Raw genomic sequence first — 14,381 nt, 5'->3', positions numbered from 1 at the left:
ACACGAGCTGCTTCCAACGCACGCGTCACAAAACCGTGCAACAAACAACATCACAACTTGATGCAGATATGCGGAGGGTAAACAGCTGGTGGGAAAGAAAAAAAAAAAAACAAATTGAGACAAAGGCTGAAAAAGAGACAGAAGCAGGAGAAAAGCAGTTGACAGCGTGTAGGTGGTTCATTATTGTCGTCATTTGGAGAGGCTTTCTGTTGACAACAAGACCGACACTTGTCCTCCTCTGCCTTCTCCTCCCAGTCTGTCGATCTCACTGACACATCTTTAAATAACACAAGCTCATTGGTCTGTGACTGTCCATCTTTCTTTCATCCTTTTATTCTTTCCTTCTATCTTCCCTACCCATTTTCTATCCCCTTACATTCCTTCCTACATGTGTTCTCTATTATTTTATAGTATTTAGTTACAGTATTTCCAGTATTTATAATATTATCAATAAGCCAAAGACACTGAAAACAGTCATAATACAGCTATTGTTTGTATTTGCCTCCATATTTATCTTCTTCAACATTCTACTTTTTTTTAAAGCTTATTAAAATGATAAAAATGCAGCATTTCCCAACACAACGTTGTTACAATCATTGGTGTGTGAGAGTGTGTGTGTGTGTGTGTGAAATCAGACAAACCCACAATGTTGTTAGTGATATAGGAGATATAAACAGTTAACTAATAGTGTTGCTGCTTTGCTTATTGCTGCCATATATCATATCACAACCTGCTCATTATAAAGACATACAGTGAGAGCAGAGAGGTAGAGACTCTCTATCTGCATTTTTTATTGCTAAGTTCAGCATTTCTCTGCCAGCTGTGTGTGTGTATGTGTTTTTACAGCTACTTCATTTAGTGGTCTTCACTGTTGAAGAGTCAATGGCTTGTGGGAAAAGATAAATAGTGCAGCAGATACAAATTTATAAAGCACACACTCACACTCATGTTCGTGTGGGCTTCCTCTGGGCTCTACAATAAGGTTTTACTTCACTACTACTCTTAAGATATCACCCAAAAGTACCAACAAAGACACAAATAAGCCATGTAGCTCTTTGGCATTAACTCACGTCAATGCTCTCTGATGTATTTTAGCATTGTGTGTGTGTCTGAAACTTACTTCTATGATCAGGTCAGGTTCTGAGGTCACTCTAATCCCCATTTGTTCTTGTTGGTCTGTAGAGTAAGACACGGTGTAGACCACACTCCCTCCATAGGCTGAAAGCTGGGGAGAGATAGATCAAACAGATTAATACAATTGTGTGAAACTGCTGAAATGTGACATGATTCATGACGTGTGCACTGGCAAACAGCTGATACTCATCTCAGAGACAAGATGTATTTTATTCCTTACACTGATTTACTATGAAAATATTTTACTGACACTATGCAACTATTGCTAAACAAAAAACATGGTGATAATTACGGGAGAGTAACAGTAAAGAAAAAAAAATGTCAAAAACACAAAGTAAAGTCAATTACACAGCAAAAAGAAATCTCTCTAAAGTTAGCAAACATTAGCAAACACTTGCAACCATGAGCTCTGTAACACTGCACCAGGAAAATCTGGGTACTAAGCTAAACAAGGGTACAATTTATTGTGTATTAACGTTTTTTTTTTTGTGTGCCATGTGCTTTCAAAAGTTACACGGTCTTTGAGATTGCATCAATATTAGCTACACTCTACACCAACAGGGGGTGCATGAAGATTACAAAGTGCAACCAAAACAAACTAAAAGTAGAGGCTCAGAATTAAATGAATTAATACAGCATTCAAACATCAAATCTAATATGAAAGCTAATGTGCAACAAAGTTGAGTAGCCAACTACTTGAATAAGGATTGCTTTCTTCCAAAGGTAGAATTTTCCAGCGATATTATTTTAAAAAGTAAGGAATATAAGGCTAAGCTACAATCTTTGTTATCTTGTGCTTGAGTGCAGTGTTTCTGTCGAGTCCACAGAATGAGCTTCAGCTGGAGAAACGCTGTGTCGGCATGATGCTGAAATTTATTATTCTGCTCCAACCTGAACAGTAATGGGTGGGAGAGCAAGATAATAATGCCACCATAAAAACAGAGAGAGGGACACTGAGGAAGTGGGGAGGGGTGTGGGCGGGGGGGGGGGGGGGGGGGGGGGGGGGCAAAGAAATAGAGCTTGAGACAGAAAGATAGAGAGCAAGTTAGAGAGGGAGTAAGAGGTGGGCTTAATACCTCTATAAACCTCTTCCATTCTACATCATTACTCTCAGTTCTTAAACTGGAAGGAAGAATCAGCCATTTCACAGCTGACTGAAAACACACACACACACACACACACACACACACACACACACACACACACACAGTACACCACTACAGGCATGGAGGTGTACTTAGGCTGACAGTTTATTGACTAACACTACTTTATTCTTATCTAACCCCATTTGTTGATTTGAACTCCAGAAGACAGTTTAAATCCACAGTACATACAACATAGTGCACTTACTATAGAAACGTGTTTCTCAGCCTTCTTTGCCATTAGCTCAGCTGTACTACAGCAGGGACAACAAATTAGCAGCATGAAAGAAAAAGACACCGCAGAAGATGTTTTGCAGAATGCTAAAAGCTGGATATCTTGTGTGAGATCACATATTGTTTGTGATCTAACTAAAGGGCAAATGTTATGAGGTGTACTACTCGGGCCAGGCATATTACTGAAGCTTAAGGTCTGAAATGTCCTCTACAAACAGAAATGTCTGGCTACAATTTTAATAGTCACTCATGGTTTGGCTCTGCTTTGGTTTCTACCAGCTCGTGGGACAAAGAGCTGGCTCTGTAGCTCCTAAATTCCCCACGGTGTCCACCTGCTTTGTTCTATTATCTACCTGGTGCTGCTGTACACCTGGTCTATTTGTGCGTCTATTACAGCTTTTCAAACCAGTTTTATCAGAGTAAATCAAAAATAATTTCCCCCTTTGATATTAAGGTTGTGACCTCTTGTCTTTGGTTCCTAACTGTATGTATATGAGTTGGGAGCAGATAATTCATCTCAGTTCATGAAACTGTTTTCAAGTAAGAAAATGACACCATACTCATGTTTGTTTATTTATTCTTTTCAACTTGTGTGTTTGCCACTGAGTAGAATAACGCATGTTCTGAGAAGAGGGAACACATTTTCACTGACATCGCTCCTAGTTCCTTGCAGGTTATTTTCAGTCCACTTGGAACACCTGAATTTAACAATCTACTTCCTTTAAAATTATTGGCATTTCTTAGAAAACTCATTTCTCTGACAACCACTCAACCTGGAAAATAATCAAAGCTTTTGTCATGGCAACCTGATGACCCATCTCTACAGTGGGGGGAAGAAATAAGAGAAATAAAACACAGGACACAGAAAAGACCCACAGAATATCACAACAGGGGAAGGTTGAAAAGAAGGGATAAATACTCAGACACACTCTCACACACTACAATAGACATCAGTCGGATCCCCATGAGAGCTCGATAAGCCTGTTATTAACTCTATCGGTGGCCAAAATAACAAGAACAAGACATAATCCTTTTTATTAAAACCATAATCAAGAACATCTTCATTAGAGGGAACCTTTAGTCCCATTGAGTACATGAGTGTTATCAGTTTATGTTTTGATGTGTGGGTGAAAAGAGGCAATATGTCATATCTCAACAGGTAGACAGGAAAAAGAACACACTATTAACAAACTCGGTTTTTGAGATGGTAAAATTGGGGAAGTAATAGTATTTTGGAGGCTGCAATTAAAATTAAAATACCAGATTTTTTTTTAGCGTGATACAATTTACAATCAATTAAAGGAATAAAGGAAATGGCCACAGAGGGGAAAGAGGAGAAAGTAAGAGAATGATGATAAATAAGAATTTAACAAGACAAGGATTTAAAAAAAAAGGACAGAGGAGATGAGGGGAGTAAAGCTATGAGACTTGGTTAGGTGCCTATACTAAGCAATGAGTTGGCATGGAGCAAGAAGAGGTGTGAAAATGAGTCACTATATCGACCTCAGTCCGCCTTCAGTGTTCCCACCGGAGCCCTGTGACTTTTCCTTAACTTTAAATAACCAAGTCAGAGCATTTTTAATGACTACACACGTTAGCCCATCCTGATGAAGATGATAATACAGTTATTCTAAAAAGGTCAGATTTCTGCTACAGTTTGACTTTCTGAGCAGAATAAGAAGCAAAAACAACCAAAACCACTGAAACATGTTGGCAAACACAGTATTAGTACAATTGGTAAATAATGTATTTTTCAAAAATAATGAAGGTTTTTGACAACTGAAGAGATTTGATCAACTTAACAGATTTTGTACGGTCCTTTAAATATTTTAAATTGACAATTAGAAAGTGAGTAACAGCAGGGTGAGAGAGCAAAAAACAGAAATATTATCTATTGAGAAAAACATCATAAGAAAGATAATCCACAGGTGATGTACTGTAACTGTAAAACCTATTGCAAAGGCTTTATTTTAAACACAGTTTCTACCTCAAGCATTTTATATTCTTCCAGTGTGTTTGTTATTTTCAGTATTGGTAATACAGTACAGTACTGCTGAAAATGTACTGCAGAGATCCAATTAAATAGTGCAGTGTCTCACAACTGGAAATGGTTACCAAAGCATACAAAACAATAGTTAACTGTGCTGTTGGCTATGAACTAGCTTGTTGCTTAGACTTCCACAATCAGCACTACACAAACACAGATCACAGACCCCCTTCATCACACTATTACTGAGAAAGGTCTATACTGATGTTTACTGACACCCTGAAAATCTCAGTAACCACATTTTGCATCCTTGGCTTTCCAAATGCACCAACCACTCCAAACACAGCAACACAACAATAACTGTAAACATGTAATATCATCATAAAAAAGTATTACTTCAAAAATGAGTAGTAGCTCTTTTGGAACTGTCAATCATATTACATCATCGGAGGTCTTGTCTAGGACATTTCCCACGGTGACTTTAAAGTTCATCCTTGTCAGATAATGCTTAAATGAAAACAGAAAATGCTAATGGAAAAAAAACAATTTCCATGTCAACTTTATCTGCTTATGAAAATCATATGGTATGACTGAAAGCTGGACCTTCTATAAGGCAAGATTCATCTTCACTTTATTTATTTGTTCACCTAAACATCAACTTGTTGATGAACGGTGTCCTCTCCTCTTTCACATAATGTTTTTTCCCATGATTAGTTTTTTGTCTGCCATGAGAATGAGTCAAAATTTACATCTTGATGCTTCAATTTGATGCAGCCAACAGAACGGAAACATGACACGCCTAAAATAAACGGAGGTATTAAAATGCAATTTCTTTATACGACATGTTAGCTTGTGCAGAGGAATACGTTTGTCAATCTGCATTCGTATGCCTGTTTGCTGTCAATTTTTGGAGTACAAAAGCAGACAGTTGCAACCAAAGCACTCTTCAGGAGATTGGACAGAGAGAGAGGAGGAGGGCGAGTGGGTGGGGGTAAAGAAAATTAACCTTCAGGAAATGAAAACCAGATTGTCAAAAAAGCTTCAGAAAACAAACTCCCCCAAAAACGACACACACAAACACAGATGCACATACACCTAACCCCAGCGCACATACACCTGAGTTGTCTTTCTGATGCCTGTGGTTCTTTGTAATTACTATTGTTGATTCTAGCAGTAGGGTTAGATTGGCTCCAGATGGACCAATAGTCAGTGGAATGCTGAACAACACAGAACCAAACTGACCTTCTCTGTGTCTGTGTGCACTGTGTGTGAGTGACAGTATATATTGGGATAGAGAAAAGAAAAACCTTGTCAGAGAAGTAGCAAAATCAAAAATCCTGTCTGTCAGTATAAGCACCGGGGACACGTCCAAGTACTGTCTTGTTTGGCTTTAGTGCATTTTTCGATGGTGCTACATCATGACTGTCGGGGTGAGATAATATCCTTGACTTTCTCCTGTTATAGAGGTATGCTGTACTGTGTCCATGGGACTGTTTGCCAACCCTAAGCCAAGGCACCCAGGATCTTGAAAAAGAACTTAGTGAGTTAGTGAGCTTCAGGTTATGACCTACAGTGTTATTATATGGATGTTCAAATAGTTCCATACTATTTTCAGACTTTCTTTGCATGCTGCTAAGTGCATTACACACAACACTTACCCAAGACAGAAGACAGGAGCTGCACTCTTGAATTTTTAGGCAGTTGTACGCTGTATTATGACATAATTATCACAGTTGGCGGCAGAGGAGAGAAGGTTAGATGTACTGTAACTCAGTATGCACATCTCATCCAGGAAGATGACTAAGAGCAACTCGCTCATTTACTTCTACCCTTTCAGAGGCAATCAGTTATAGTTCTGCACTCCCAGGGCTCGCCGACTCTCGAACATCAACTCCAGCAGCAAAGCTGTGCAAAAAAACAATGGCTAGATGACATCCGATGCTGAATACATTCAGCGTTGATCCACATCTGGGCTCAGATCAGACTCCCACATGATATTGTGGTCACTGTAGCATTAACTTTAAGTGTCAACATCATGCTAATCACATGTATATCAACACAAAGACACATAAACACAAGAACAGCATGCTGTATGAGCTTCGAATCCAACTTAGGTTGGCTCTGTCAGGACATTAAACTGGCTGCTTTACATTACATGAAAGCTTTATGGCACAAATTTGGACTCTACACTTTCCTATAAATGGATTGAAAATTTGGAAAGCTATCGAGAGCTGACACAATTCTTGATAGTTTTGTAAGCCCCAGGAAAAGCTGTAGTCAGAACTCTCCAACAGAAGGCAACACTAATAAAATGAATATGGCCTTATTTCCAAGACACTAACTGAATGCACTGCAAGGAATATCTTGTTTGATGTCAATTAGGTTTTTGAAATGAAAACATCAGTGAATCTCGGATTGCAGGGTTTGTTTACGCTGTACTGTATTACGAGTGATACCCACGTGCACTGCACCATAGGGCCGCTGTGTAGCTTCCTGAGCACACTTTCCAGGAACACACATGCGTGTGACAGCAAATTATTTGGTTGATGAAAACTGGAACAAATCCACAGTGATTGATGTGAAGACATTTCTTCAGTAATTTTAGTGTGTGTGTGTGTGTGTGTGTGTGTGTGTGGGGGGGGGGGGGGGGGGGGAGAGGAGGGAGAGGAGACAGTGAGGAAATGGGAGGCGAAATCCATCTCATGCAATCAAGAGCAGATTAGGAGTGGCACTAGACACAAACTATTCTACACACATTTTTCTCTCTCATAAGTCACAGCTCAGTAGCTTGTTAAAGGTTGATGTTCCTCTTAAAAAAAAAAAGCACAGTGCGTTCTACAAAGTGTTTTACAGAAACGCTTTTAAGACAGTTTTCATTCATCACAACTTTAAGATGTCAACTTCTATAACCAAGGTGAAATCGGAGCATTTTCTAAAAAACCCATTTGCCACTTTTCTGCCTCAGGATTGCACCTGTAGCAGATTTTCTTCTTAAAGGATTATTACTGTGGACCATTTCTTCCTTTATGGCTTCCCCTCTTCTGCAGAACAATACAGAAGACAACAAAGAGGAAAAATGGTTAGAGAAAACTGGAGATGGTAGAGGCAAAGAGGAAGACAGGATGGAATAGGAAAAACAAGCTGAGTTGTGTGTTTGTCAAGTTTCAGCATATTTCAAATATGGGAGTTTTTCTTCATCAGCTGTCAGCAAATGATGCTTCTCCTCTCTCCATGTTCATCCATCACCCGTGTATCTCCTTGCTTCAATCGCTCTTTTCTGTCCATCCGTCTGTCTTTTTTTTTCCAAATGATGAGCATTTTTTTGTTTTGCAAGCTTTCATCTGTCTCAACTGTGAATTTGTTTTCTGTGTAGAAGATGGATCCAAGAATGTAAACATTTGACAGCTTTTGAGGGCCGTTAGAAATATGGTTAAAATTGTGCCACATATACACTGCCAGTCCAAAATAAAAGTTGCATTAATATTTCGTTGGACTGTCTTTAGCTTTGATTACGACACGCATTCACCACATTCGCTGTGGCATCGTTTCAATAAGCTTCTGTAATGTCACAACAGTTGTTCTCGTCCATAGTTGCTTTAATTTTTCACCAAGATCTTGTACTGATGATGAGAGAGTCGCACCACTGTGCAAAGACTTCTCCATCACATCCCAAAAATACTCAGCGTTAAAGTCTGGACTCTGTGGTGGTCAATCAATGTGTTAAAATGATGTGTCATGCTCCCTGAATCTTTATTTCACAATTTGAGCCTGATAATTCCTGGCATTTAACATTTAACATCTTTTCCACGACCACAGGATGTGTCTTCAGACATGGTTGTTTAAGAAATAAGAAGCTACTCACTGCATCTGTTAGGGTTAAATTACCTTTTGCCAGCTTAAAAAAAAAATCTTCCAGGAAGTAATTATCCAATGAGAGGCTCTTACCTATTTGCCTACAGTATATAAATCAAGGAGGATGGCCAGTGTATTCTTTTCCGTAATATCTACCTCTAATGAACCAACAGGAGTGTGGCTCTAATGTAACCTTAAATCGGTTTCAGGAATTTCACACACACAACCTGGCGGACTTCTGAGACAACTTCGTCAGCTTCTGTTTCAGATAACCTGGACACAAAATCCATTAAGTTCACAAAAAAGGAACAAGTATGTCAAACATGAGCACGAGCAAATTCAGTCTGTTAATACCGTTTTGTCAAGTTCCATTTAGGAAGTCACAAAATTTAGGTAATATTTAATCAACAAAGTTACCATAATTCAAGGTCAATAGCAGAGTGACTAGTATTACTGTAAAAAAAGTCAATGTTATATATTTCTGGACATACATTAAACAAGCCGGTCCTCCACAAGGCTTCTTCAGCTATAACCTGAGGTGGCTGAAGACTATTGAGGACCCATGTCCAGCATAAGTCCAATGGCTGTTAAATTGCCTGTGAGAGTTTGATGACGTCTTCACACCCTAAGCTAAAGCTTGTAGTTCAGCTGGCACGGAGTAGCACCTTTGGGACTCCCACGAACACTCACAATAACTGACGATCTCCACAGAACATGGAAACATAAACCTATTTACACAACCATGACATATAGAGTAGCATTAGCATTCATCTGAAGTCATGTTTCTGTCCATTTGAAGAATATAAAATCCAACAGAGGATCAATATTTGCTTTTGTTTAGTTCTGTTTTGGTTTGTCTTCATTCCAGAGGGAAATATCAGGCTTCATAACTGCTAAATGATCCACTACTTTCACCAGCTAGTTGTTAACTGAATCTGGCTGCTGTTTGGTAGTTGGAAGGTAGTGTGGGTTTATTAGAGCTTTTCTGCTTGAAAACAAAGATTAGTAAGAGCAGTAACACAGTAAAATGATGATAGTCTCTCATAAGATAGATTCTATTTCACTCTTTATGCTAAACTTGCCCTTGAATGATAGTAATGGTTGTCTTTGAGAAAAAGCCGTCCCTGAACCTACACATGAAAAAGAAAATACACAAGAAATGAAAATAAAATGCCCAATGAACATCAGTGAGACACGCTTCTGAACCAATGAGCAACCACTGAGCATGCTAACGAGCCAATGAGCATCCTTTGTATTAATGATACAGGAGGTCATGCACGAATTTAAAGAATGCTATCACACACACACACACACACACACACACACACACACACACACACACACACACACACACGTACATACAGTATATATCTACTGCTAATTTGTCATTATACACACACACACACAAACTGTCACTTCCAATAATAAATGCTAACATGACAGAGCACAGTGTGTGTGTGTGTATCACACAGTCAAGTCACATACCATCCATCTCTGTAACACGATCAGAGATTGAAGCAAAGAATCACTTTTTCATACAGTACTCGCACACCGCTCATAGCAATCACACACACATGTGTGCACACACACAGTGGCAATTTGTTTGTTTCCCATGTTTGGAGGCATTCGGTTCTGCTCCACTGTCCCTAATGCCTCCAAAACACATCATTATCTGAGTTATATGGGTTATAGGAGTGTGAGTGTTTGTGTGTGTGCCTATGTGTTTGAATAAGAATATGTGCTTCTGTTTATGTGTGTGCGCTAAGAGAAAAACAGTTGATTATCGAGTTCAACAGGCGAAACACTGTTTACCCTGAGAGACACAAAGCAAGCGAGAGAGATACAGAAAGAGAGAGGGAGGAGAGCTTGAGGGAAGTAGAGGGAGATGATTTAGGAACAGGGAGGTGAAAAATGGGAGTCCCGGAGAGATGGAGTGAGAGTTGGAGGAGCAGACCAATGAAAAGAAGCAGGGATGGAGGGATGGTTAGAGGGAGGGAGAGAGGGAGGGAGAGAGGTTCAGACAAAGAAGTGAGATGACAAGCCAGGCCTGCAGGGTGCAAAGTAATGAAATTCAGTGGTATATCCCTCTAAGTCATGACACCCAGACAAACATCACAGTCAGTCTGTTGTTGTAGTAGGGCAACAACTCGACTTCAGTAACATGGTCTCCAGCTATTTGCCAGCTGGAGTGATAAAGTCTAATCATGGCCACAGAAAACTACAGCATAAATTCAAACAGGCGACATTAGCAGAAGCTGATCCAGGGGAGCAGAGATGGGAGGGAGCGATACACTTTCACTAGACTTTTATCCACAGGAAATATTTTTAGATCATAACCTGAACATGTTTATGAGTTCAAACCCATCCTAATGACATAGCCACACGTTCAATTTTATATGTTTGCTTGTCAGTGCTATTATCAGACTGTTGCATGTGAAAGAACTATTGTAGCAGCAGGTCAGATCACAAATAAGTCGCTTCTTTCCAGGCACAGTATTTTATTACATTACTGTCATTCTACATAATCCTGTAAGGTCTAAACTTTACAATGTAAAATGCCTCAAAAAGGCTTTTGTTGTGATTTGGTACTACATAAATAAACTGAATTGAATTCATTCTGTATTAAAAGAATGTAATGTTTTCTAAAGTATCAAGGTTTCTCTAGCCACTACAGTTTTTCTCAAGTTTAGCCACACAAACTTTAATTTTTTAACATCTATTTATGCTTTTTTTTGTCAAGTTTATGACAATTAAGTTATTTTAATGATCATGAGCATATGTGAAATCCTAAAATATTATATTGTTAGTGAATGATCTGCATCAAACCTTGTTTCCCAGGTATAGTCCAGGTGCGTTCCAGTAATAGGCGGAGCCCAGACTATTCATAACGTCTGTGTGTCGGACGCTCAGATATGGAGGGGGCTGCCTGTGGATGGACAACACTTCTCCTTCTGTTTCTCCAACAAGGTGCCAGCCTATTAGTGTAGTCTCCTACAAGAGGAAGAACAAAAACAGATAAAGGATTCCTTTCAGCGAGCAAGTCAAAAATTGTGTAGTATAATATTAAAAAATCAGCCACAACACATTAGTACTTTCAAATCTATTATGAAGAATTGCACCAACCTTCTGTACATTGTGTGGCTAAGTGACATTAGCACGTCTGTACTAACGCATGGGGATTTAGCTTACTACACTAGCTTAGCTAACAGTGAGTAACTTCTGGACATGAAACAATGCATTTAATTGATTAAAATAACCACCTAACTTTCAAACATTTATTCAAATGCATTTATTACTAATACTGCATATCATAGTTACCTAACATTTATATGTGCACCACTTCACCTTACCAGCAGGTTACAGGGCCACACTGTCAAACAGGAAGTGGGAGAGTTCAAGGCTCTTTATAGTAGGGGGCAATTGGACTGTACCATGTAGTACAGGGCCAGGTTATGGTTTTATAGGAAATAATTGTTTAAATGTCATATATTGTTGACATTTCTCTGTTAAGAAATGTTGAACAATATCTTATAATTGTTTATATTGCTGTCAAATAATGTGGCAAAACTTCGTTTATTTTATTATTTTTATTATTTTGTATAAATAAGTAAAAGAATAAATAGATTATTCTTATTAGAGTTTTTGGCTAAATGACCTACTTCTGCCTCACCTGTAAACCTGAACTCATTTTTGATTCACCATAGATAAATCCAAACTAGAAAATGCCAGTGATGTAAAATATTCACAGTTCAGATTATTTTGTTATCATAGCGCAAGTGCATTGTTGAATATTTAAGGTCCCAGAAAATGTGAGAAACAAAAAAACCTGAAATCAGCAAAAACGTAAAACTCCAGATGTGCGTAAAGATTTTGTACATCAGTCACATGTGAGCCTGGAAGTTTTGCAACTGAAACCTTAACTCCTGAAGAGTGTGTGTCTGTGTCTGTGTGTGTGTGAGTGTGTAAAAGACAGACAGCTAGACACACATCTGTCGTTGCAATTAACCTGACCTTGGCTTCCCCTTTTGAACACGCACACACACACACTCTATCGGTGTCTAAATCTGAGCTGCCATCCTGTCAGCCTCTCCTCTCCCCTCCTATCCCACCCCACCTGTCAGTCAAAAACTGTTTTCCTCTCTTCACCTCTCTCCTGCTCGCCTCTTGTCTTGCCTCCACCCTACGACTTACTAGTTCTTTTCTCTCCCCTCCTCATTTTCACTCTTCCCTCTCACTCTCTCCTGTCTCTTAAATATGTATTTGGTAAAGATTTGTTTCCACTTTATATCCTATTGTTACAAAGTGACGATGGCTCCATTTAATCATTTTCCAGATGCTGCTGCGAAACCACAGAGCCTGAATAATTTCATTATTTTGCACTTTGTGTTGGATACATTCTGCACCTTAAGGATATTTATCAAACTGGTGCATCAGTGTGGAAAAAATGTTTGCCTGTCATCTAAAAAACATCTTTTGGGAAATCAGAGAGCTGATTATCTTTTCCTTTATGCATATGTATTTAAAGCTACATTATGTAACGTGTGTATGTACATTTTTTACTCATGTTTTTGTAATCTGCTCTAAACCATTTCTCAGCGTATAGAGGTGCTATCAAAGGCCTCTGTGAGCCATACTTCTGGTCTATTCCTCTTCTTGTGCTGAGGTGGGAGCTAATTAATTAGCTGCTAGAAGACGAAGCAAGTTTCCAAATCCTGCATTGGTTGAAATAATGTTTACATTGAGGACGTAGGTGAACGGCAGATCAGGACTGAGTGAGAGGCAGGGGTGGGAGGAGTGGAGTGGTTTGCCTTTGAGTCACGTGCTGCTGCTGGCTTGATTTCCAGAACTTACATATTATAGCCATAAAAACATGAAGTTCAGATATGATAACTGCAAGCTCTTTCTTGTAAGGATCAAACTGAAGCTACGGAGCTCATAAAGACTTACTCATGAAAACAACTACTGAATCAAGAGGCTGAATACTCAAATCAGATTTGAGTTTTTGATTTTTGACCCAGTACAGTTTGCTTACATTCTGATAGGTCCAGGTGGAAGCTGAACACTGACTGGCAACACCCATACATGAGCACTTTTCGCAGCCGCGTCGACTGTCAGCTTGGAGATTGTAGAACCCCAGTTTACAGCGGTCGCAATTTTCTCCCTCTACATTTTCCTGCATGAAAGAAACGGTGAGAGAGAAAAAGAAAGATGCATCAATATATACGACTGGCCTCAAACGAAGTACAAGGCATGTTATTGCAGTGTTAATGTGGTGAAGATAATGATGACAGGGCTCGAAAGGTTAGCACCGAGTACTTGTCATTACTTCTGTGCATATGTGAGAGTGTGTACCTTGCACAAGCAGGGTGTTATACACGGGTCAACATTGGTGCTGCCTTCCACACTGCAGTTACAGCGCTGACAGGATGGGTAGTCCTTATAACCAACAGCACATCTGCAAGCAAATGAGTTCAATAACAATAATAAATAGTAAGGTGATGAGTATTAGAGTGGGAACCACATGATCACTTGATCTATTCCACTAACAACAGTCAGTGTCTGAGGCTTTTTTTGCAGCAAACACAGCGTGCACCATGGGTGAAAAGCATATGCTTATGATTTCAAGACAGTTCAGGCCTTTTAGAGATTAAAGCAAGTTAAATATGTTATTACAGAATAAATATTCAAATTAAAAAATAATAAAAAGCAAATGAGCCATTATGTGCTGCCTTATACCAGATCATTTATTCATTTACCTTTTGACATTGAATAAAAAGGTACAAAATCAAGCGTAATCAAACGTGGTAATAAATCAAAGATCGTAATGGAAACTTTCTGGTAATTTCCAAACACTAATTGGAACAGACAACAGCTGAAAGGATCTGCTCACCTGTCACAGCGCGTCTATTTCTTTCAGTGTGTGTGCGTGTCTCTCACCTGTCACATCGCAGACCCCCAAAACCCTCCTTACACCGGCATGACCCTACTGGTTGGGCTGTCAATCAAACACAAATAGGCACACACACACTTTT

At 39.1% G+C, this 14,381-nt stretch overlaps 1 protein-coding gene across 7 annotated transcripts in view; it reads right to left on the bottom strand.

Annotated features, from left to right (window-relative positions):
• The window catches only part of lama2 (laminin, alpha 2), a 129,230-nt gene that overhangs the window by 76,552 nt on the left and 38,297 nt on the right, over positions 1-14,381 (bottom strand). For all 7 annotated transcript variants that reach the window (XM_026341336.1, XM_026341341.1, XM_026341339.1 and 4 more), the window contains exons 11-15: positions 14,287-14,344; positions 13,702-13,804; positions 13,382-13,522; positions 11,176-11,340; positions 1,121-1,225 (exon numbers count right to left, since the gene is read on the bottom strand). In XM_026341336.1, coding sequence (XP_026197121.1) covers positions 1,121-1,225; positions 11,176-11,340; positions 13,382-13,522; positions 13,702-13,804; positions 14,287-14,344 — 572 coding nt within the window. The remainder of the gene's footprint in view (positions 1-1,120; positions 1,226-11,175; positions 11,341-13,381; positions 13,523-13,701; positions 13,805-14,286; positions 14,345-14,381) is intronic.

This window comes from Anabas testudineus, chromosome 24 (genome assembly GCF_900324465.2).
Source record: "Anabas testudineus chromosome 24, fAnaTes1.2, whole genome shotgun sequence".
Lineage (NCBI taxonomy): Eukaryota > Metazoa > Chordata > Actinopteri > Anabantiformes > Anabantidae > Anabas > Anabas testudineus.
The sequence above is the reverse complement of the archived record's forward strand: the minus strand, read 5'-3'. Positions and strand labels throughout refer to the sequence as shown.